Genomic DNA, 22,953 nt, shown 5'->3' on the forward strand with positions numbered 1-22,953 from the left:
TCATTTTGTTCCCTTGGCAACTGTTAGAATGACTACAGTGCCCAAAATGCCTTGTGGTAAAGCCGGAAGTAGTCGTCCGCCATTGTTGAAACAACGAAGAAAGCGCGACACGCAGTAAGTTATCTAATATAGCCATTTCATTGTGTTTGTACACATTAAGTTTGTTATTACGCGTTGGGGCGTTGTTTAGTAATTCTATATTAATTGTTGCTGACTTACAGGAATCGGCCATCTTCTATAAAAATCAACCATGCCACCCGGGCCTGTTCAAATTGTTACCCCTGAGCCTAACAAGGTATTTTATGATGCTTTAAAGTAGCATGCTAAGGTTGATAACCGTATTTTTTGCAATAACAGTAGTGCCCACCAGTTGCTCATTGTAGTCAACACTTGAAAAGTATGGGGCCCACAGTTGTTAGTATTTCATTCATTTATTTGTTGTCGTTTGTTATTACAGAATGATACAGCGGAGGAAACTCCAGCCACAAAACCCATTGTAGGTATCATCTACCCCCCTCCGGAGGTCCGAAACATTGTTGACAAGACAGCCAGCTTTGTTGCCAGGTTTGTTTCTTTATAGATTGTCTTTGCTACGTCTACTTTGGCAACTATAACACCATACCACTCCATCATTTTGCAGAAATGGACCAGAATTCGAAGCAAGAATCCGTCAAAATGAGATCAACAATCCCAAGTTTAATTTTCTCAACCCCAATGACCCATACCATGCCTATTATCGCCATAAGGTCAATGAATTCAAGGAGGGAAAGGCACAGGAGCCATCAGCTGCTATCCCAAAAGTTATGCAGCAACAACAGCAGCAACAGCTTCCACAAAAGGTAACTAAATTTACTTTGAATGGTTTAAGTTTTGGCAAGTATTTTGTCACATTAAATTATTTATCTTTTATCATAGGTGCAGTCCCAAGTGATCCAGGAAACTGTGATACCAAAAGAACCTCCTCCTGAATTTGAATTCATTGCAGATCCACCATCCATCTCAGCATTCGATCTGGATGTGGTCAAACTCACTGCACAGTTTGTGGCTCGGAATGGCAGACAATTTCTCACTCAACTCATGCAGAAGGAACAGAGGAATTATCAATTTGATTTTCTGCGGCCACAGCACAGCCTTTTCAACTACTTTACCAAACTGGTGGAACAGTATACCAAGGTGAGATGTCGTCTGTGTAATCCCTCGGTTGTTCAGGTCTGATCCATAGCAAAAGATGAAGTATAAATCTGTCTTCTTTTCTTTTGTAGATTCTTATACCACCCAAAGGCCTTCTCAACAAGCTTAAGAAAGAGGCTGAAAATGCAAAAGAAGTCATGGATCAGGTAAGTTTGAAGTACACTGAATGAGAGTGGTTAGGGCAGTGCATTCAGTCCCTCAGTTAAAACCATATTATTGTGTAAAGAAGAAGATGTATGTCTGACAAAAAATATTTGGAAAAAACTTATAGGTGAAGTACCGTGTTGAATGGGCAAAGTATCAGGAGCGTGAAAGGAAAAAGGAGGAGGAAGAAAGAGAGAAGGAGCGCGTTGCGTATGCACAAATTGACTGGCATGACTTTGTAGTGGTGGAGACAGTGGACTTCCAACCCAATGAACAAGGTATTATCTCATGCATCATTAGATGTAGCCTCAAAATGTCAGCCTTCTTTAATTGTTGTTTTGTTCACAGGTCACTTTCCTCCACCAACAACACCAGAGGAGCTTGGGGCACGTATTCTCATCCAAGAGCGCTATGAGAAGTTTGGGGAAAGCGAGGAAGTGGAGATGGAAGTGGAAAGTGAGGATGAAGATGATGAAAGAGAGGAGAGGCGTGAAGGCCAGCCCTCTCAGCCTGATCAGGACACTCAAGTGCAAGACATGGATGAGGTATGTAATAATAGATTATGATTAGATATTTTATTTGCATATGGGGAAATTTATCCAATTGCCTTAAAGGGCACACAAGGTGACTCAGGAATTGACAGCCTGGCATCAGGCAGCACCCCATACTTGTTTACAGTGTTAATTATACGTAAATTAAACTTTGCTTTTGCTTTGTTTAGGGATCTGATGATGAAGATGAAGGAATGAAGGTACCTTTGCCTCCAGAGACCCCTATGCCACCTCCTCTGCCTCCAACACCAGACCAAGTTATTATTCGAAGAGATTATGATCCCAAAGGTATTAATTGTTTATATTAAGCATGTTGATTTATTGTTTGTTTTAACCTAATTCATGTGTTTTTCAGCTTCCAGGCCCCAGCCCTCAGTGTCTGTACCAGATGAGTACCTCATCTCACCCATAACTGGAGAGAAGATTCCAGCCAGTAAGATGCAAGAGCACATGCGTATTGGCCTTCTAGATCCACGCTGGAGGGAACAGAGGGACCGCAGCATTCGAGACAGACAGACAGAGGATGAAGTGTACGCTCCTGGTCTGGATATTGAAAGTAGCTTGAAACAACTGGCTGAAAGGCGTACTGATATCTTTGGTGTTGAAGAAACTGCTATTGGCAAAAAGATTGGTGAAGAGGAAATTCAGAAACCAGAGGAAAAGGTGGGTCACTGTAACATCACATTTTATAATTTTAAAGATTGGAGTGGGTTAAAGACAAGGAGAAACCATTATGATATGTTTAAAAGTTATAATATGACTCCTGTAAGGACTGGTTTTAGTTAAAGTAAGTTCCTTTGGCAAATGTTCTTAATTTCCTGTATTTAACAAAAACTAGGTTACCTGGGATGGGCACTCAGGAAGCATGGCACGCACACAGCAGGCAGCACAGGCCAATATCACTCTCCAAGAGCAGATTGAAGCCATTCATAAAGCCAAAGGACTGGTTGGAGAAGATGACACCAAGGAGAAAATTGGCCCCAGCAAACCCAGTGAAATTCATCATCAGCCTCCCATTCCCGCAACCTCAGCTGCTTTACCCAAACCCTCTCCTGTTGCAGTGCCACGCCCACCTTCTGCTGTAAGTTGTTCTGAATACAACTCAGTCAATTTTTTTTTTTTTTTTTTTTTTTAATTTTAGTGATCTTCTCTATTTCTGGAATTTTCTTGTAGGTGCCCCCTCCAGTCCGTACGACGCTGCTTTCTGCTGTACCTGTTATTCCAAGGCCACCTGTGCCCCCTGTTGTACGCTTGGCTCCAGGGCAGGTTATCACCCCAATGCCACCAATGATTCCTGCTCCTCGCATCAACGTGGTCCCCATGCCTCCATCTGCTCCTCATCTTATGGCCCCCAGGCCACCTCCAATGGTGGTTCCAGCAGGTAAATGTTAAAGGCTTATTATCCATCCATTTTCTTTCACGTTTCCGGCGGCAGCAGTGTAAGCAGGGATTCCTAGACACTTCCTCCAATTCCTCTGGTAGTGGCTGGGATAAGAATAAGCTCCTCACTCTGCTGCAAACTCAGGCATGTTGCAGGTCCTGGTTTGATGAAACCATCAGGACAACACCATCTGCAAACAGCAGAGATGAGATTCTGCGGTCCTGGAACCGGAACCCCTCTGGTCCCTGACTGCGCCTAGAAATTCTGTCCATAAAAACAATGAACAGAACTGGTGACAAAGAGCAGTCCTGGCATATATCCAACATGCACTGGGAACACGTCTGAATTACTTTGCACAGCTACTGCAGAAGCAGTAGCTGTGCAAAGCAAAGGACCTTGGACTCCATACTCCTGGAGCACCCCTAAGGGACACCATGAGGGACACGGTCAAAAGCCTTCTCCAGATTCACAAAGCACATGTGGACTGGTTGGACAAACTCTCAAGCACCCAGTGGAGAATATAGAGTGTTCCGCGACTGTAACGAAAACCACACTGCTCCTTGTGAGGAGGTGGATTCATCAGGTGGTTGACAAGCTCCCCAGTGGCATGGCTACTAGGGTGGATGACATCCGTCCTGAGTATCTTTAGTCTCTGGATGTTGTGGGGCTGTCTTGGCTGACATGCCTCTGTAACATCGCATTGCGGTTGGGGACAGTACTTCTGGACTGGCAGACCGGGGGGGTGGTCCCTCTGTTTAAGAAGGGGGGACTCCTCAGCCTCCCCAGTAAAGTCTGTTCCAGGGTACTGAAAAAGAGAATTTGATTGATAGGGCGAATAATAGTATCTAGACTATTACAAATTTATATTATATAAATAAATCTAAACCTAAATCTGAAATATGCAGCACATCACTGCAATGCATTCACTCACGCTTAAATCTACACACTCCTTTTCCAGCATTTGTTCCAGCTCCACCTGTACCACAGCCTCCTGCTCCTGCACCTCCAGTCCACCCTCCTCCACCTCACGACGATGAACCAGTCAACAAGAAAATGAAGACTGAGGACAACCTGATTCCAGAGGAGGAGTTTCTCCGCAGAAACAAGGTATCTTTTAAACATTTCCATTACACTTCTATACACTTAATCTAATAGTATTTTATCATACACCTGTTTTGCTTTTTTAGGGTCCAGTGGCTGTCAAAGTGCAAGTTCCCAACATGCAGGATAAGACTGAATGGAAGTTGAATGGCCAAGTGCTGAATTTCACTGTTCACCTTACTGACCAGGTGTGCTATCTTTACCTAGAACTGTGATATGTACACATAGGCTACTGGTGTCTTATGCAGTTACAATATCTTCACAGGTATCTGTCATTAAAGTCAAGATCCATGAAGCTACTGGTATGCCTGCTGGAAAACAGAAGCTTCAATATGAGGTATTTTTAGTTGGTTATGTGGGTTTTGCATGTGATTGTTTAAGTTACTAATACAAGTGACTTTGACTCTCTAGGGAATTTTCATCAAGGATTCCAACTCTCTTGCTTACTACAACATGGTCAGTGGGTCTGTCATTCACTTGGCTTTGAAAGAGAGAGGAGGAAGGAAGAAGTAAACCTAACACCAACACTGATTTTAAGTTTATATTCAGAATTGTGGTTTTAGTTCAATAAAATGATAAAATGAGCTATTCCAACACATACTTACTCATAATTTTGTCTGAGATTGTTGCAGCAACTTCTGTGTAACATAGCAAATACAATACCATTGATTTAAATAAAGAAATTCCACAAGTGTCCTGACTGACTTGTGTGGTGAATGTGAACAAAAAAACAAGCACAAATTACACTCTGAAAAATGTGTTTTTTATTGTCGTCTTTACATAGCCCGCATAAGTTGTCTATATAACTTGAATAAAAACGCCAAATCAAAACCACACTGAATTTGTGTTCCGGTACTACTTCATTGAGCCACTGGGGGGACAACAACGTCAATCCCAGACAGCCCAGGACAGCGGTCCTGGCGAAATCTGTCCATCGCACTCGGGAAGATGACAGCGATGGCAGCCACTCTCACTACAGCTGCCTTTAAGCGTTTTAACTGACCCCAGTGCATGTTAGTCGTAATGTTCGTGTTGTTATTTAGATGTTTGACAACTTGTTGAACATTACAGTGGTGAGGAAAGATTTTTTGCTGGGTTGGCACGGGAGACTCAAGTTTACGTTAGCAGCCTTAGCATGCTAGCATTAGACTGTTTAGCATTGAAGAAAAAACTAGCCAGCTAGCAAAGAAACTATATTTTTGATGTTAAGGGCTAAATAGTGACACAGTTTGCCAGTTTTAAGTCTTTATCTCGGGTTGTGAAAGTATAAAGGGTCGGAAAAACATGGCAATGCTTGCATTTGATCGGGGAGCTTATGGAGGGAAGTGTTTTTGACTCTGGATTACTGTCAAACCGCTTGCTGGCATTTCCTAGCCTGGATAGCTAACTAAAGCTAACTGTAAGGCTAACTGTCGGGTTAAAATGGCAAATATAGAGAATGGTCGTCAGTCTGCGGACACAAGAAGTATCCGGACAGTCAGCAGCAGCCACATGGACGACGAAAGCTCACTCGGATCCGACTCTGAGATCAATGGATTTACCAGCGAAAGACAGACCGACAAATATGGATTCATCGGAGGGGCACAACAGTACTCAGAGGAGTCGTAAGTCCGCTTAAAATTAACGTTTTTCTGTGTTTAGCCAGTGTTTTCCATTATGTTTAACTGGTCTCGTGTAAACTGAACAGATGACAGGCAATGCCCACTTTTAACTAAACATCTAGGGCGTTATAAGGTTGTAATTCATTTTCAATAGCATGGTCAGTGTTGATGTTTTGGTGTCACTTCATAACAAAGCGTCTACACTCAGCTGCGTGGCACATTTAAGGCCCTTGCTAGTCACTTTGTTTATTGATTTATATATATTTTTAATTGCGCAATGTTAATTTTCAAACTTGAAGGGAGTGAAGCAATGTTCCAGCTAACACCCCTTTTTTTTTTTTTTTTTACACATGACTATTATTAAACAGAGCCATTCAAGTTGAAAAAGCACGCGTGTCGTCTTCTTTATGGCAGTTTTAATTCAATGACTGGCATACTTTCCATTTATAGTGTTCTGTATATAAAGGGTCTTTCTTTGTGGTCTTTCACTAGGGACCTAAAGTCTACATTACAGCGCTCGCAGAAAAGCTTTGGAAGAAGTATTGCTGGCTTGAAGCTTTCCAATTTTTTTTTCTTTAGTAAAGCGCTGTGGTTAAATACACACATGCCAAAACCGGAGAGCCTCTCTTGGCTCAAAACATTAGATAGTCAATGCTTGGTTGGTAATAATGAATTGGCGATTATGGCTAATGCATGGTCTGCTACTTTATATGCCCACTATACTACAACGTTGTAGGGGGTTGTCTGAGGTTTAAAAAAGCTCTCCTTGAAAGTGATTGAACCCTACAATTACAGGCTCTTGCTGATGAGATAATTGCATGGTGTACTAGAGTAGCAGACCTCATTCATAGTGTAAGGTAGGGATACCCACAGATTAAGGCAGAAACTCTATATATGCTTAGTTGGATGTAAATTACAAAACCCCCCAAAATACAAACAAAGATATTAATTTATATGCCCTTTTGGTTTGGTGTGTTAAAACACCACATTATTCTAATGTTGAAAACGTTCTTGTGTTAAAAGTGTAAAAAAAAAAGTGTGTCTGATCATTTACAGAGCTCAGGAGGTCCCTATACAAGTGATCAGGCAAAGGGAGCTGAAATGGATCGACATGCTAGGCCACTGGGACAAGTGGATGATCAAGAGATTCAATAAGGTCAGTGACAGTCACCTAGACTTGTTTGCATGTTATCACCATTATACTTTGGTATAATGTAGATATTTCCTGACAGTTGTTTTCTGTGAGCAGAAAATACAGTGACTTCCCAATTCAATCTAGCCAGTTTATATTTTTTACAACTCCACGTCATGGTTACATGTCTCAGATCTTAAATGCATGAAGTGAGTGAAATGATTGCCACTCGGCTTCTGTTTGCGGCTCAGTTGTCGAGCAGGTTTAGTGAGCAGCATATCAGCACCGAGTGTCTACTTCACTTCTATGAATCAACAGTAACGGGGCAGGACACAACCCATCCTTTATCGCACCACGGGCCGTGTCTCACATTCAGGGTGGAGTCATGTTGACTTCATAAGAAACAGCTCTGTAATAAAAGGGCTTCAAAGTATAAGTTATAGCTCTACTGAAGGCTTGGGCAGGAACATAAGCAATGGCTCAACATATGTTTTATGAAGCGTTTAAATGTATCTAAGAGAAAACCCTTTCAAGTTAACTGTCAATTTGTGTAATTGTCTTGTTAACATATTTAAGTCTGAGTGGTAAATAGTTTGCTATAAGCTAGTCACAAAACTTGCATCAATAGCAGAGCTATACGTGTGTGTGTGTGTTTATGTATGTTTAATGTGAGTGTATATGTATATATTATATATAACATCAGACATCTCAGTCTAGAAAAGTGCAGTACTAGGAACAGCAAAGATACTGCACATAACCCTCAAGCTCCCAGGCCTCTGGTAGACCTGAGCTTGGAAAAATTGGTCCACCCGTAGAGGGTGAGGATGAGATTTCTTTTAAAATATGCATATTTAAATGCATATTTTTGGTTGGTATATGCCAAAATTAACAACACATTTTCCTTGATCCAGAAATTGTTTGGCTGCTTAAATTCATATGAATTATTGTTTTTGTTTTGTAAAGTTTCAGCCATATAAATTAGTTACTGAACAGTAGAAGGCAAAACTGTATGTTATAGAAATACCAAATAAATCTGTTACTTTCTGGTCAACTGACTATGTTGTCCTTTTCAGGTGAGGCTGCGGTGCCAAAAGGGCATCCCTCCTGCGCTCAGAGGACGTGCGTGGCTCTACCTTTCAGGAGGCAAAGTGAAAAAGGAGCAGAACCAAGGAAAGTTTCAGGTCTGACAATAACCACTTCCACTTCCCCTTTCCTCTGTACATTTGACTTGTGTTGGTGTTGGGTTTCAGGGAGTGAAACTGAGCTTTTGGGTGTTTAGCAACACATGCCTCAACACATGCATGAAATATGCAATAACTGCAATAAATATTCTTTGTATTTTCTCTGATATTCTATAACTTGATGTACTTTTTATGATGATCATGTAAACCTACTCCTTCATTGCTCTGAAATAGAAAAATGTCTACTGATATTGATTTATGAACCAATCCCTCAATATCCTCCGATGTTACTGATATAATTATATTGCCAATCCCTTGTGAAAAGCAAGCAATGCCTAATCAAACTTGAACAAGCCCGAACAAGAGGCAAATTGTCCAAAGCAATGTTGATGTGTTTATAATGTCGTTTCTTAACATATGGATTTTATGTTGGCTAATTTTGCTATAAATAATGTGCCTGATATTCTGGGGAGCTTTTACTGAATATGCCCTGTCTTACTCTGTATTTCTTGTAGGAGTTGGATCAACAAGAAGGCGATCCCAAATGGGTTGATGTGATTGAGAAAGATCTCCACCGACAGTTCCCATTCCATGAGATGTTTGTGTCACGGGGAGGACACGGGTGAGCGTCCATTGTGTCTAATTCAATGTGACATTTTATTTATCGATGTAACCTTTGTGTCCTGTGTGTCCGCAGGCAGCAGGACCTGTTTCGTGTTCTTAAAGCATACACCTTGTACAGACCAGAGGAGGGATATTGCCAGGCTCAGGCTCCCATTGCTGCTGTGTTACTCATGCACATGCCAGCAGAGGTAACAGAAATCAACAGCACATAAATGATTTCCTCTAGGCCCAAAACAACAGGCATTAGTTAAGTAGGTGTTGTAGACAGATTAACGTTTTTGTGTTGTGTGGGAATAGCATATTGTGCAGGATGATTGTTTTACCTTTTTACAATTATTCAAGTACAAAATTCAGCTGCTTCAAGTTATTAGTATCCAGTATTTCAGAGTATCACAGGATCAATTGTTTAGTTTGAAAGGCTTGTTAGGGCTTGTCATTTTGTTTCCATAACAGCATTCACATGAGATCAAAATAGTTGCATGCATGTAGTTATATTTTGTGGGCAGGATTTCATTAAATCACATTGAAGTAATTTGTAAGAGCATGGTTTGCACTTAAGCTGCATTCTTGAAATGGTACTTTAATTAGTAACTATAATGACTATAATTTGATGGCAAACAGTTTGGATTTGCATTTGTTTTGTGGGGTAAAAGTCTATTACAAACGTTCAGTTAATTAAAAAGCTGAACTGCGCAGTTTAAGTCCTGACATCATCTATACTTGCTTCCTCAGGATGCTTTCTGGGGACTGGTCCAAATCTGTGAAAAGTATCTTCCTGGATACTATAGCCCTGGTCTGGTAAGACTGCAGCAAGAAATAATCATCTTTCATTTTCAAAATGGTTGTCTTTCATGACTGAATTAGTTTAACGTTTTCCATATTTATTTATTTACCTTAAACATTACCAAACAATGAGAATTTGCATACTTATGAGTTTAATTATAAAAAAAAAAATTCTTTGCAAGCATTCCAAAGCATTAAAACAAGTTGACTCATGGTTAGTGTAATCGTGCACAGTGGGAAACCCAATTAACTATGCATTCGTAGTGTATTTATACTTGTTCACCATGCACTGGTGTATCTGGTTTCAGACCAGAAACTACTGTGTGAACACAATGGGGTTTGTTTTGCAGGAAGCCATTCAGTTGGATGGAGAGATACTGTTTGCATTGCTGCGTCGTGTTTCTCCGATCTCCTATCGTCATCTGGAGAAGCACAAGATAGACCCTGTCCTCTACATGACCGAGTGGTTCATGTGCGCCTTCTCCAGGACACTGCCCTGGGCCTCTGTGCTGCGTGTCTGGGACATGTTCCTCTGTGATGGTAATACTGTCTAATCATCACACACATAGATCTGCATTACTAGGTTTCAGTTGACAACCTCCTCCTGTAGTCCTGTAATATTTCTCTGAAATTGGGAGCAAGATATACATTTTGCCAATAAATTAAACTTGAAAATGATTAGCTTCAATATTTGTTTCTCATATTACATAATCAACTCAGGGATACTTGCTCCTGCTTGTTAGAGAATAACATTATTGGCGGTACTTGTAGAATCTAAATGAGAACCAAACATAATTTACTACTAATAATAATTCACCTGCTCTTTGGTTCTCAGGTGTGAAGATTATATTTCGCGTTGGATTGGTGCTGCTCAAGTGCATGCTGGGTACTCGAGAAAAACTGAAGAGCTGCCAAGGCCAGTATGAGACAATGGAGCTGCTCAGAGCCATAGAGCCGCGCTACATGCAGGAGGGCTTCCTTGTCAGAGAGGTATACAGCACAGCATGCACGGTTACCCTTAATTTAAAATATTTACAACACAAGATGCTTCATATTTCTCTTTCCCGTCTCTTACACCAGCTAACTTTATATTTTCTCTTAACACATTCATTGATATTAAGAATATTAGGTATTCTCTCTCTATATATATATATATATATCTATATCTCTATGTGAGCGATCTAGATATAGGTGGTAATATGATCTTTGCTTGAAAAAGCCATTTTAATAATTGCAAAGGCCAATACAATGAAGACCCTTTCTTCATTATATGATAATATTTAAAACAATCTAGCAAAGTCAACCCTGTGTTTTTCATTCACATTATAATAGTAAAAAGAAGTTATTCTAATGTAATTCTAGAGCTTGATTTTCCTGAAAGTGTGAAATGATACGGCATGTAACCTGTTGGGATAATTGGTGTTTTCAGTAGTTTTTTGTTTGACACTTGGGTCAGACAGTCCAAAACTATCTTCCTGACAACCTATATTATTTATTAGTGGTGTACGTACATATAAGTTGTTGTTTCCTGGTCCACTGCAATAATTATGCGGTTAATATTTCACAAGCTCTAGAAGTCACAAACAGGACATGTGACTGAACTGTACCAACACTTATAATCCTTTAATTATGCAATGTGCCTCTGTTGCCATGGAGCTGACACTGACAATGACTATTTACAAGTGCTGCAGAGGAAATCAGCAGTAGATGACAGTGTATGAACTAAAACACCCTGACAAACTGCTGGCCAGTGAGGGAGCCTCTGTCTGCATGAACAATACTGGTCCTTATGCACGCTGTGGCTCTGACAGTGACACAGGGTACACAGAACCAGAGGAAGCCCTTTTGGCATTTACTGACAACGTTAACATTATAAGGCCAGTGGAAACGAGGAGGAAGCTGCATAGTTTCCAACACTTGCAGCCTCTTCTGACATAGTGTATATAGAAAGTTGTATCTTTATTTTCTTTTGTTGTTTGTTTAAAATTTGCAAAATATCTTGTGATAAAAGTTAAGACTTTATTTTGAGACATTATTTTGCCATTTTGACAAGCTTAATTATAGGAAAACATTACAGTCAATTTAAGTTGATTCTGTTTATTATATTGTAATTTGCAGTGCAACTCAACACAGTTTCTTTTGCTTCCGTACTTGATGGTGTTCATGTTCTTGTTGTGGCATCTAAACATTTCCTATGAATTATTTTTGATAGATTCTGGAGGTGCCAATAACTGCCCGAGATGTGGAAAGGGAACATCACAGCCAGTTGAAGCGCTGGAAGAAGAAACACGGTGAGCTGAACTTCAAATCTCCTCCCAGAATGCACGGTGCACGGATCATTATGCTGGCAGAACCGCCACGGCGACAGGACCTGCTGCAGATCCCCACTATCGTCCTGGAGCAGCCTACGCCACAGATCAAGAAGGGCAAAGAGGAGAAGAAAAGCAAGAAGAAGAGCATAAAGAAGTCTAAGCCCATTGAGGAAATACCCAATCCGTACCCACTGCCATCTGACCTCTCACCTCCGCCTTCCGTTAACCCTTCACCCTCTCCTCCATCCATTGAATCCTCCCCTCCACCCCCTGAACCAGTGCCAACTCCACCTGCTCCACACACCAGTGGCCGAATCGAGACTGTACTAGAGACTGTGCCAGAGACTGAACCAGGACCAACTCTCCAGGTCCCTGCACCCTCAGAGCCTCCTGTTGTAGACCCTCCTTCACCTGCCAAAGAATCCCACCTCCAGGCCTCCACCCAGAGCCTTAGCAGCATAGACCAGGACACTTACCTGTAGCTCCTTACTCAATAGGGTGTGTTCATATGACGTCAACTATAGATTTAACAATGGTGTAAGGTGTAATGAGAGTATTGATCAGTTGTGTTTTGAGAGTAAAAAAAAAATCAGTCAACTCTGACTTTTTGGATACATTTTCTGTCTACTTTCTGAGTAATACCTCCTCTACACAGTATCGCTGACACCTGCCCTCAAGGTTTTAACATCTTAAGTCTAAAATGTGAACACATCCTATTAGAAATGGAAAAGAATACACACCAGCCAAGCACCAGCGGGTCCCAGTGATCCATGTCTTCCATTCAAGTATTTTCTATGAGCTTTTCCAGTGTAGACACCACTCTGCCTGATTAATCGGAGGCTTACACTGAAGTGCCATCGGTGAACTGCTTATATGCCACTTTGTTCAAACAGTGCTGATATTTCTGCCTTTATGACACTCTTTTTACATCAGGGCAGAAAATTTTTATGCTATTGCAAGGGTCTTTTATTTCAATTCACTCGTGTAGAGGTCCTATTCTGACCTTGGTAACAAGTCATTTCATGGTCACTAGATGGCAGCATTACCCCTTACATTTCCTGCTATAAGTGGGTTTTTGTTTCTTTTACTTGGGTTGCGGACCATTTGTATGTTGCAATTATGGTTTGAAACAGTTAGTTGATTGAATTGATTAAATCTGCTACATTCTCATATCCTTACTACATTATTTATTTATTGAATGGATAACCTGATATTTCTCTGTTGTGCCAATCCCAGTGGATGTAGTGAGAGCAGAAGTACACATTCCTTAGTGGGTGCTACATTTGGATTTATTAATACTATATTTCATTAACTTACTTGGCCAAATAATTTTCATTTTTGTGCACTTTTTTCTGAGATATGTGTTTGCATTTCACCTGATTGATGTCTTGGCTTACCTTAACCTCCCTTTAGTGCCAACCAAGATCATCTTTTTTAACTTTTTTGAAACTTTTGCTAGATTTTCCAAAGTGAATCAATATTTGTCATAATTTTGACCGCAACCTGTGACAATATTTTATTACTACAGTAAAGGTGTGGATTTTTAACAAGTGTTCACTTTTTTTTAAAGCTCTATTGAGAAAAGACAATCTTTTTACTTCTCACTGTTTATTTTATTATGGGAGATTTCAAAATGGTGAGCACATGTGTTGTGTTTTTAAAATGTATGAAAAATATTTTGCAGAATGCATGGCTGTCATTCATGTTAACATTGACAACACCTTTTCCTTGCTGCTTGTTTTACAAATGTTGTTCTACATTTGCGTTTGCTATACCTAATTTAAAGATGTGTGTGTAAATTGTAAAATATTTTGTAACAAATGTATTTTGCTAACCTGAACAGTGGCATAAACATTCTTGCATTTACAGACTGACACTAGACCAATGAACTTTCCACTCCTCTGTCTGTCATATCAGGGTTATGAAAGCTCCACCTTATATACAAGTCAAATTGTACAAATAAAATAGTGTAAATCCACTCTTTCGCTTGTGTGCAATTTGGATTTTCCGTGTTCTGTCAGTGGGTCCATTGCATCCAACTCACGCAGTTTTCACCACCAGGTGGAGCCAATGTTTCTTCAAGGTCATGATATCAGTTCTGACTTCATATCCATGCCTCCTTTCTGGGGCTATAGTTGACTAATGAAATTCTTGTTTAATTAAAAACATGCCATGTGCACCGATTAATCGACTAAAAAGAGGTGCTGCAAATCTCAAAATAGTTAGGATCTCTACTTCTAACTAAACTAAGAAAAGAAACACTCCCAAAACACCAACTAATTCACTCATATATGTGAACGTAGGGCAGCACACGCAGTAAACCTCATCCTTTACAGCTTGACCAACTTCCACAGAAGGTCAGCCCTGGTCAAGCTCCTCGTTAGCACTAATGACAGGTTGCTATTCTTTTTGTAATGTACTGTTTTAGTGTCAAATGTCCTCACTGCCACCTCAAGGTGTGTACTATTTAAATTTGTGCCTCAGGCTGAAAGGAGTTAACTGCAAATAGTTACCTGTATGACCTCGGTGAGACCGCCAAGCCATTTCTAATGACCTGAAGGTCTGGAGGCAATTGCTTACCTCTTTCCTTGATTAAAGCTGCCACTTAATGTTTATAATAAATCTTGTCAAATGAACCATTGACAGTAGCCAACAGTGCAAGGCTTTAGTAAATTTTTTGAAAGAAAGTGTGACAAAAAAAAAATTCAATGCTCAACATTGTACACACACACATCTGTTGGGTTTTTGTGCTTGTTGGGGACATTACAGTAACTTGCATTAAATTTACTGGAAACTGACACTAACCTTAACAATAGTCACTAGTTACCTAAAATCATGTTCATCTAATGATATCTGATCTGATTTGTATCCCCTTAAGGTCTCTATAAATTGTGTTTGTTTAGTCAATTTACAGCAAAATGTACAATAACCTCATATTAGGCTGCACAATTTGGTCCCTCACCAAAATTGTCATCATACATTTTTTTTCTATATCATATTCATTCAAGCACTCCAATAAAGACTTCCACAGCATGCTTCAGCCATAAAATAGAGTTACAAAATGCCCATACATATCCATACAAATAAAATTTGCACTTTAGTCTGGGCATTTGAACTATTAGCCCATTAAACTCCATTACACACTGTTGATGTGGGCCGACAAAGGCACGTTAACGGTTAATGCTCTCACTCCCAGAGGAATGCATGCACCGTCACGCTTTGCCTCTTTGCATGGGACACCTGGCGTTCATTCAGTGCCACCGTGCCATTTACATCTCAAAGCACCGCGTCCAAGAAGGCTCCCTCTGTCCCTCTCTTCCTTACTCCAGCGATGATCTGATTTATCTCTGCATCAACGGAAATATCTGCCCCTTTAGACTGCCATCCCGTCTCTCCTAGCCCCCTTAACTCAAACAGGGGCAGCAAAGATAGATACTTGTGATCCTCCGTGCGAGTCCAGACCTAGCAGACCCCAGCGTCACAGTACTTGATTCATGTGATGTGGGTGACTTTCAGTGTGTTTAAGGGTATAAGGGGAAAGAGAAAAAATGGGGGTATGGCATAACACTAAAGCTAAAGGGTCTTGTGTTGCCTTCTGAAGTATCCAGTTCCCACGTTTGATGGAGCGTGACAACTTGGCTCAGGTCAAATTAAAAGGCAGCGGTAACAAATATGGCTTTGTGATGGTACTCCGCTCAGGTGAACTCGCCATGGCAGCAGAAATAAAACTAATTTATCGCACTGGGGGAACATGAGAAGGAGGATCCCGGGCCAAAGGGCGAGCTGGATAATTGAATCATCTGTGTTGTTCTTTCACTCAAGAGTCCAACTCCTCACTGATAACCCCTAACCCAAACACCAAAATATTTATACCTGCTATTTCTAATGTTGCCACTCTTTCTCGCCTCTTATCTGATGAAATTGTTCCTTTTTAAAACTTTGTAAATGTTTTCTGTTAGCTCTTGCCAGCTATTTCAAATCATAATAAGCAAAAACTACTGCTGAAGTCTTCAGTCTGCTTTTCTAAGTCTTGGCCCATTTAGCTCCATCATTTTTCTTCCATTTATGGGTTCAAATTGGAAATATATATGGCTAATACTTTGAAGTAAATTTAACGTTCAAAAACAACCAAAATCTCTCTTGGGTGCATTTAGTAAAGTGCTTTAAATGTCATCACTGTTCTCATTCCAGCAGCTACTCCCAGCGGGCACACAGCCTTGCATTAGCAGATGTTACCAAAAAGGGAGAAGAGAAGTAATTTAGCAGTGTTTACTACTGTGCTGGTTGCTTGTCAAGTTGCATTTAAGTATATGAGTGAACGGGAAGAAGTAAATGAAGCGATATAATTCCTAGCCCACTGTTTTGCCTAAAGGGTGTTGTAAATGTGCGTAGGGGGTTGTGTGCTTGTAAGTGGTGCACACCTGTATGTCCTCCTCAAGGAGTCTTAGGCATTTTGTTTAATCTGTATCCCCCCAGAGCACCGTCCTTCTGCCCTTCTGACCCTGTTCATCTTCTGGCCCTCAAAGGCTGGAGGCACGAACCAAACAGACTTCACTCAAACTTTACTGCTAATTAAACCTGTCACTGTAGGTGTGTTCAATTTGCAAACATGGGCTGAATAAAACTGTAGTGACGTTGCTATATTTGAAAGCATGTCAAAATCTCAGAGGGTAGGGATCAGTATAAATCTGTGAATAATACAATATGCAATTAATCAACTTTTAATCGGCTTAGTCGTGTCTAATCATCAATGATCAGCTTCAGTCTTTTTAACTGAAGGGTTTACAGTCATTCCTGAGTCAGTAAAAGCATGAGGTTTGGCACACTTCTGAGAAAAAATTTACTTTTTTTGACATGTATAATTTTTTTTTATGTATACAAAATCAATACTGATATCCATTTTTATTTTGTGTTTGAAAATAAAATAAAAAAGAGGATTGAAAATCAAGACAGAATATTTGTTTTGGCCATATTGTCCTATGTCAAAGTTATTTTTCGCCAGAGAATTTTAGACTATAAACCCTTTCATGTAATGTCACATGAATCAGATTTGTTAATAGGCTAAAACAACACTGCATTATCAAAGGTTTTAAGTATGGTTTACCTGCTGTCCACTGGTTTGTATTTTTTGGTGACTCCTCCGAACAGATATCTGCAAGCACAGGGAGTAAGGCATAGTCAATCATTTCTTCGTGCTTATTTTGTTAAGGTTTACTTGAGTCCTTTTTCAGATGGGCAAAAAGCTATATACTATTTTCATGTGGCATTTTCCACTGCAAATCATCTGCCTCCTACATCCTGTCATTCACATATTCAATTGCCATAAACAGTGTTCGAAGTAACTAAATACATGTACCAAAAATATGGATTCAGATTAATAATTTTAGTAACTGTTTTCCAGTACAGTTAGTCTTTTATTTGGTGATATTCAGAATACAGTGACTTTTCTAAAATCAAAGGAATACATGGCCGTACTTGATCAGACAGTATTAATGAGGAAAAAAAGCAAACTCTGCTGTTGTTGAGTGCATGTGTGATTTAAATGTATATAGAACATTTAAAACATTTTTTCTTTCTCTGATTAATGATGCAAAAAAATGCAAAATAAACAGATAAACAATAAACAAACATAAAGTTGTTTTAATCCTATGTTGCGCTTTTACACTGTAATTTAAATGCAAATTGGTGTAAAAGTATAAGAATACAGCACTCTGCAACTAAATACATTTTCAAAGTATTCTTTCCATCATTGGCCATATATTTAACGCTGCAGACTAGATTATGGATTTAATGGCTTAGGACCAACCGTGGTGTTTGTTAGAAATCCATCCATCCATTTTCTTCAACTTATCTGGGGTCGGTTGCGGGATACAAACATATCAAATATAGGTATTCATGGGTTTCAGATTCCTGTTAGGGGTAACATTTTGAAGACTTTTCACCATTCAGAAGAAAGGATATTTTGTTTTAAATAGTTAATTCCTATGGCAACCTAATTTCTCATCATTCTAAAACCCACTGATAAATATGCCTTATAATGCCTTTGGATAACTGATAACTGTTGTGGTTGCATTTTCCTCACAGCAGTCTCCACTCCCCCTTCCACCGCCTCTCTTGGTTTTGGGTGGTGCTGAATCCACTGATAATGAGTAATTAAGGGAGTCAGGTAAGGAATTAGCTGTAAACGGCTCTCTCTAGGTGTTTGTTTACTCGGGTTAGGCCTGCGGAGGCTCCTTACTGGCGGGTGATAAGTTACAGACACAGATGGTGGGCATCAGTGGGCCTGTCAGGGTCAGATTAGCACACCCTCCTGTCTGGGCAGTGCTGTCCCACTCCCACCGAGCCCCTTTGGAGAACTGTCTGTAACTCTAGTCGCTTTGGCATGCCCCGTGTGTTGACGGAGGCTGACCGCAGGCTTATCTCGTCTCATTCCACCAGCATTGGACCTATAGAGGAATTAGGCTCACAGAGAGGGGGAGGCTTATGAGTACTGGGGCAGTCTGTGTCAAAATAGCCTTTGTTTTAAAAAAGTTATGTAGTTGTCTTTCATTAGCACAGATTTAGCAATTAGGGGTAACTTTACACCACTAAAATGACTCCTATAATCATTCATGCAGATTTGTAAAAACATGATGCCATAACTGCAACAAGGGAAAACACTGTAATTTGTTTTGTGTGAATGACTTTGTTAATTTAGGAGCCAAACATTTGAAGGAAATTTAACCGTAACCTATGTATTTATTTATTTATTTATATATATATTTATTTGACAGGGACAATGCAATCAGACATAGTTACAAAATGAACATTGCAGCTGATGTGATGCATACAGAGTTTATAGCAAGAGCTAATTTTCAACTCCCGTCCCTGGTATAACTTAACCTATTCTTGATTAGTTCTGTGGGCATTGACTTTCTATTTGTGCATGTGTGGGGGGCCGTCGTATCTGCCTTAACTGGGATATAGTGGTAATTCCCTTTTCCGCTCGATGAAAAATGCCTACAGTGCAGATTTGCCACTATGGTTCATGTGGCCACACTAGACGGGAAGCATAGTTCAAACAGAATAGGTCAAAGGTCAGCCAGATGCATGGCAGAGGGCACAGGAGGGGGAAGCTGGGCAGCCTGTAGGTTGGTGTTAGAGCCTGTTTATTTTATAAACAGTGGGAGCAGATTAGTGTTGGAGACAGGCTCCCCAGCCTATATGGGAAGGATGTCCTCTGTTCACCGCTCAACAAACCATTGTGTTCAGAGGCGTACAGTCATAGCATCACTTCTACTCAACACTAATGATCAGGTGGAGCTGGTGCCAGTGCATATGTCCAGACCCACGGATGCATGGTCCCCTTACCACCTCCTATTGTGGACATAATGGAGCACTGAATGACTGCATTAGTTATGCCCCATAACTTTACAATCATTAGTGCTGTTGGCACATGCAGGACACCGTCATTACCTCACTGGGTGGTCAAAACAGGAAATGGACAGACCCCCCTTTGTACAAAATCAGCGCCAGTATAATGAATCTTGCCTCAAGATGTTTATGCGTGGCTCATCTCCTGAAGACGTGCAGCCTTTTCCTGCCATTGTTTTTGGTTTGTGAAATACAGCGGCACTAAACCGTCTTTGATGAGTTCAACTGTCCTCACTGTGCCCAACTGACGGCTCTCTCTCCACACTTAGACATTTACACAACATAGAGCTGTGAGGCTGCCAGGCTTTCATCTGAAATACTGTACCTAAAACACCGAACAGCATTAATACTTCGAGATGGGCCCAAACTAGAATGAATACAATTTTTTGCCAGTACTGTCTTTCATTTTGGACAAAGTTAAAGGAACATTTTCAGAGATGCAGAACATAGTTTAACAGGAATCCTTACCTGTTTATTTTGCTGCTAGCTTGTTCTGTTTATGGAAATCCTCATCCATCCGCACCACAGGACAGAGGTCAACAGGCCACTTCTTCTGTCGGTTTTAGCACTGTGCAGATCAAATACGTCTATTAAACATTTTCTTAATGTATATTGTCTATATGTCTAAACTACTCACATTATACTGTAGTAGAAAATTAGGACAAACAAGCATGTCCAGCGGTTTCACATATGCTGGACCAGAATGGATAATATTTTGCTTGGAAAATCTGACATTTTGGTTGTTTACATTAGAAACAGCATATCACTGTCCAGCCACAGGGTTATAATGTCTATACACTAAAGCTAATGGACAAAGCCTATTCATCTGGACATTAAGCTGCATGGCAGTAGGATTAGTGAGTGTTTCTACAATTCAGTGAATGCATATGAGTGTTTTAGCCCAGCGCCTCGATCTGCTGCCTAAATATTGTTGGATTAAGACTGAATGTTTATTATTACTGTTATGCCAACTTGCCTACAGTAACCTGAAGCTGTTTGCAAGGTTCAGAAGCAGGACAAAGCAAGACATCTGTTAGGGTAAAAATAATTCGAACTCCATTGTCTGTGCAAAAGGAAATACTATACTACATTCATATTTATGATAAACCAAATACTGACAACATTACAGCTCGTCCTGACCAGAAGACATTCAGTCATATCATCTTACCCTAAAAAGATAAACTCTGTGTTAGTTAAACTCTCCCTTCCTTTGCTGTACAAAAAAAAACAACAGCTCCCATTGTATTGTTGAATATTTTTGCATCTCGAACTCTAAACATTGTTCCATTGGCCAAGTAAATTAAACTGTTTACTTTATAATTTTCAGACAATGTCCTGAGTTTCATTTTATTACTCTTTTTCTTTCAACAGCCTTGGGGTTGGACTTAAAGGGCAGCACTCAAAACTACCCTTAACCTTACTGAATTAAGAGGATTTGTGGCCTTTTTTCCTGGTTTAATAAAATCATGCAAAATACTAATGGCCCAACTAGCAGGCTACAGTCAAATGATACTGAGAGGGTTTTAACATGACTTTAGTTTGAACTTTCCTTTAATGAAAACAAACAGCCTCTTACAGAACCAAATATCTCGGATGTAACAGGAACCCAGTAACATATTACCGGAGCACATCTGGACTTTGAGCTTTGGTGCAGCTTTTGTTCTTGCATTAATATGAACTCATTATGCCATATCATAAATCTTGCTAGGGTCCATCTGTAGCGGTGATTGCGTGTGTGTGTTCTGTTGTCGCCTATAGTCTAACATTAGCCTTACATGTAGTGCAGACCCGAATGGACTCAGTTGTGATAGATGCACGAACATGATTAGAGCAGATGAGAGTGCAACTCTAATTTTTATTCACTGTAGGCTCATGAACAGATGCTTTGTAGCCCTTTGATTAACTGGGTAACTCCCAGTAAAAGAGCGCTAAAAGTAGATACACTGATTACTTTTATCAAACATTGAGTGAAAAGGTTAAGTGTCATGTTTTTGCATCAATTCAGTAATTCATTTCTGCAACCTATTCTTGACCCAACACAGTGAGAAATGAGCGTATGGTCTTGGTAGAACATAAATGTAGGGGCCTTGAGAGGAGTTATGTGGAGATGGCGTGCCGGCAGCACCGTTCATTGAGATTAGAGAGTCAACTCTGCCAGCGACAACACAAGGAAAGATAATAAAGTGGAAGGTGTTTCCTGCCAGTGTTCCCTCTGGTACAGTTCCCCTTCATGAACAACTCTGGGTTTAACATGGTCTAGACACAGACTTGGGGCCATCTTGAACGGATTTGTTAAATGTTTGCAATTCTACAGTCCTGGTTATCAGTGGATGGAGGATTAACTATACATATACAATTATGCATGTGCACACATGACGTGCTTTACGAATCAATTGAGAGTCTGAGCCTGCCTGGACGTTAAACAATAAAGACTTGAAATTTAGAATAAATTTTTGTTTAAGTTTAAATTAGCCTTAGCATTTAGGCAGCAACATGTGTAATGGCGTCTGTGCCTTTCACACTTACATCCAAGAAAGCCTACAGGACATGAAAACTGTAAATTGTAAATGTTTAGTATCTTTTCATTCCTTTGAGTAGTACTGTAATCATAGTGTGTTGCAAACCATAGAAAACCGAGTCTGTGTTTTAACAATGCTCTCAATGACGTTTGGTGTTTCAGGTTTATTCATAAAGAAAAAGGGTGCACCATGGGATCACAGTAAAACAGGTCTTCAGCCTTGCCATATGCCCCATGTGCTCTTAATCATCCATACAATATGCTTAACCACGCTACATCTACTGTCTGTGATCTGCATCTAACAGAAACGTCACCACCAATAGGGTTTAAAATGTCCTCCAGGAGTGTGCTGCTCTGTGCATTGTTTGCCCTATTCCCTGTTTCCAAGCTGTTGGTTCCACTTGAAAGGCTGAGTAGGAACTGAAGCGTGCCCTAGCTGACTTCTTATCCTAATCACCCAGACATTGGCTCAACTACACAGAGCAGTAGACCTGTAATTAGACTACAATGGGCCTCTCTTTGGTGAACATATTGATGGCTGATGGGTGACCATGTAAATATTGATCAAAGACAAAAGAGGAAAGGGAGAGCAACATGCCGGGTATAGATGTTTACTTGTTTAAAAAAAACAGGTGACAGACATGTTACAGGGCTAGTAATAATTTAAGACTGATCTAAATAATTATGACTTTGGAGGGAAGCAAAACCCAAGAGAAACTTGAAGAAAATAAGTTTTTGGCCTTTAAAGATGAGATAAGGCACCACCATTTCCTAAATGAATATACAGGACAGGAACTGTGTCATTAGATAACTTTAAAAATGTAGTGAAGTAATCAATTTCTATGTACAATATTCAGTAGTATTTAACATGTGACAATGAGATTTTCATGGTACAAGAAAATGCTGGGTGGATTAGTTACATTGATTTATAAAGTGATGACTGCTTTCCCTTGATTAGCAAAAAGTAACACCCACCAATAAATATACAGTTGTATGCTAGTTTAATTTTCCAAAAGTGAAC

The 22,953-nt window shown here is 40.1% G+C and overlaps 2 protein-coding genes across 2 annotated transcripts; both read left to right on the forward strand.

Moving 5' to 3' along the window:
- Positions 1-56: 56 nt before the first annotated feature.
- On the forward strand, positions 57-5,204 carry sf3a1 (splicing factor 3a, subunit 1). Its single transcript, XM_033972316.2, has 16 exons — positions 57-114; positions 222-295; positions 458-564; positions 641-839; positions 916-1,173; positions 1,263-1,337; positions 1,463-1,613; positions 1,684-1,880; positions 2,057-2,174; positions 2,242-2,549; positions 2,725-2,967; positions 3,060-3,267; positions 4,226-4,374; positions 4,455-4,556; positions 4,634-4,705; positions 4,780-5,204. Exons 2-16 carry the CDS (start codon positions 251-253, stop codon positions 4,879-4,881), a joined length of 2,334 nt encoding a protein of 777 aa, XP_033828207.1. The 5' UTR covers positions 57-114; positions 222-250; the 3' UTR covers positions 4,882-5,204.
- A 74-nt stretch (positions 5,205-5,278) lies between these two features.
- LOC117376431 (TBC1 domain family member 10A-like) lies at positions 5,279-13,979 on the forward strand. The gene is made up of 9 exons (XM_033972912.2): positions 5,279-5,972; positions 7,026-7,125; positions 8,175-8,282; positions 8,798-8,904; positions 8,980-9,094; positions 9,639-9,704; positions 10,040-10,229; positions 10,525-10,679; positions 11,902-13,979. The coding sequence occupies exons 1-9, from the start codon at positions 5,791-5,793 to the stop codon at positions 12,481-12,483; spliced, it is 1,605 nt and encodes a 534-aa protein (XP_033828803.1). The 5' UTR covers positions 5,279-5,790; the 3' UTR covers positions 12,484-13,979.
- The last annotated feature ends 8,974 nt before the right edge of the window (positions 13,980-22,953 follow it).

Source organism: Periophthalmus magnuspinnatus, chromosome 9 (assembly GCF_009829125.3).
Source record: "Periophthalmus magnuspinnatus isolate fPerMag1 chromosome 9, fPerMag1.2.pri, whole genome shotgun sequence".
NCBI lineage: Eukaryota > Metazoa > Chordata > Actinopteri > Gobiiformes > Gobiidae > Periophthalmus > Periophthalmus magnuspinnatus.

Coding starts and splice junctions, on each gene's coding strand:
- sf3a1 (XM_033972316.2), top strand. CDS start 251: ATGCCACCCGGGCCTGTTCAAATTGTTACCCCTGAGCCTAACAAG. Junction 1,174..1,262: donor TGGTGGAACAGTATACCAAG/GTGAGATGTCGT, acceptor TTTCTTTTGTAG/ATTCTTATACCACCCAAAGG. Junction 2,550..2,724: donor TTCAGAAACCAGAGGAAAAG/GTGGGTCACTGT, acceptor AACAAAAACTAG/GTTACCTGGGATGGGCACTC.
- LOC117376431 (XM_033972912.2), top strand. CDS start 5,791: ATGGCAAATATAGAGAATGGTCGTCAGTCTGCGGACACAAGAAGTATC. Junction 5,973..7,025: donor CAACAGTACTCAGAGGAGTC/GTAAGTCCGCTT, acceptor GATCATTTACAG/AGCTCAGGAGGTCCCTATAC. Junction 10,680..11,901: donor AGGGCTTCCTTGTCAGAGAG/GTATACAGCACA, acceptor TATTTTTGATAG/ATTCTGGAGGTGCCAATAAC.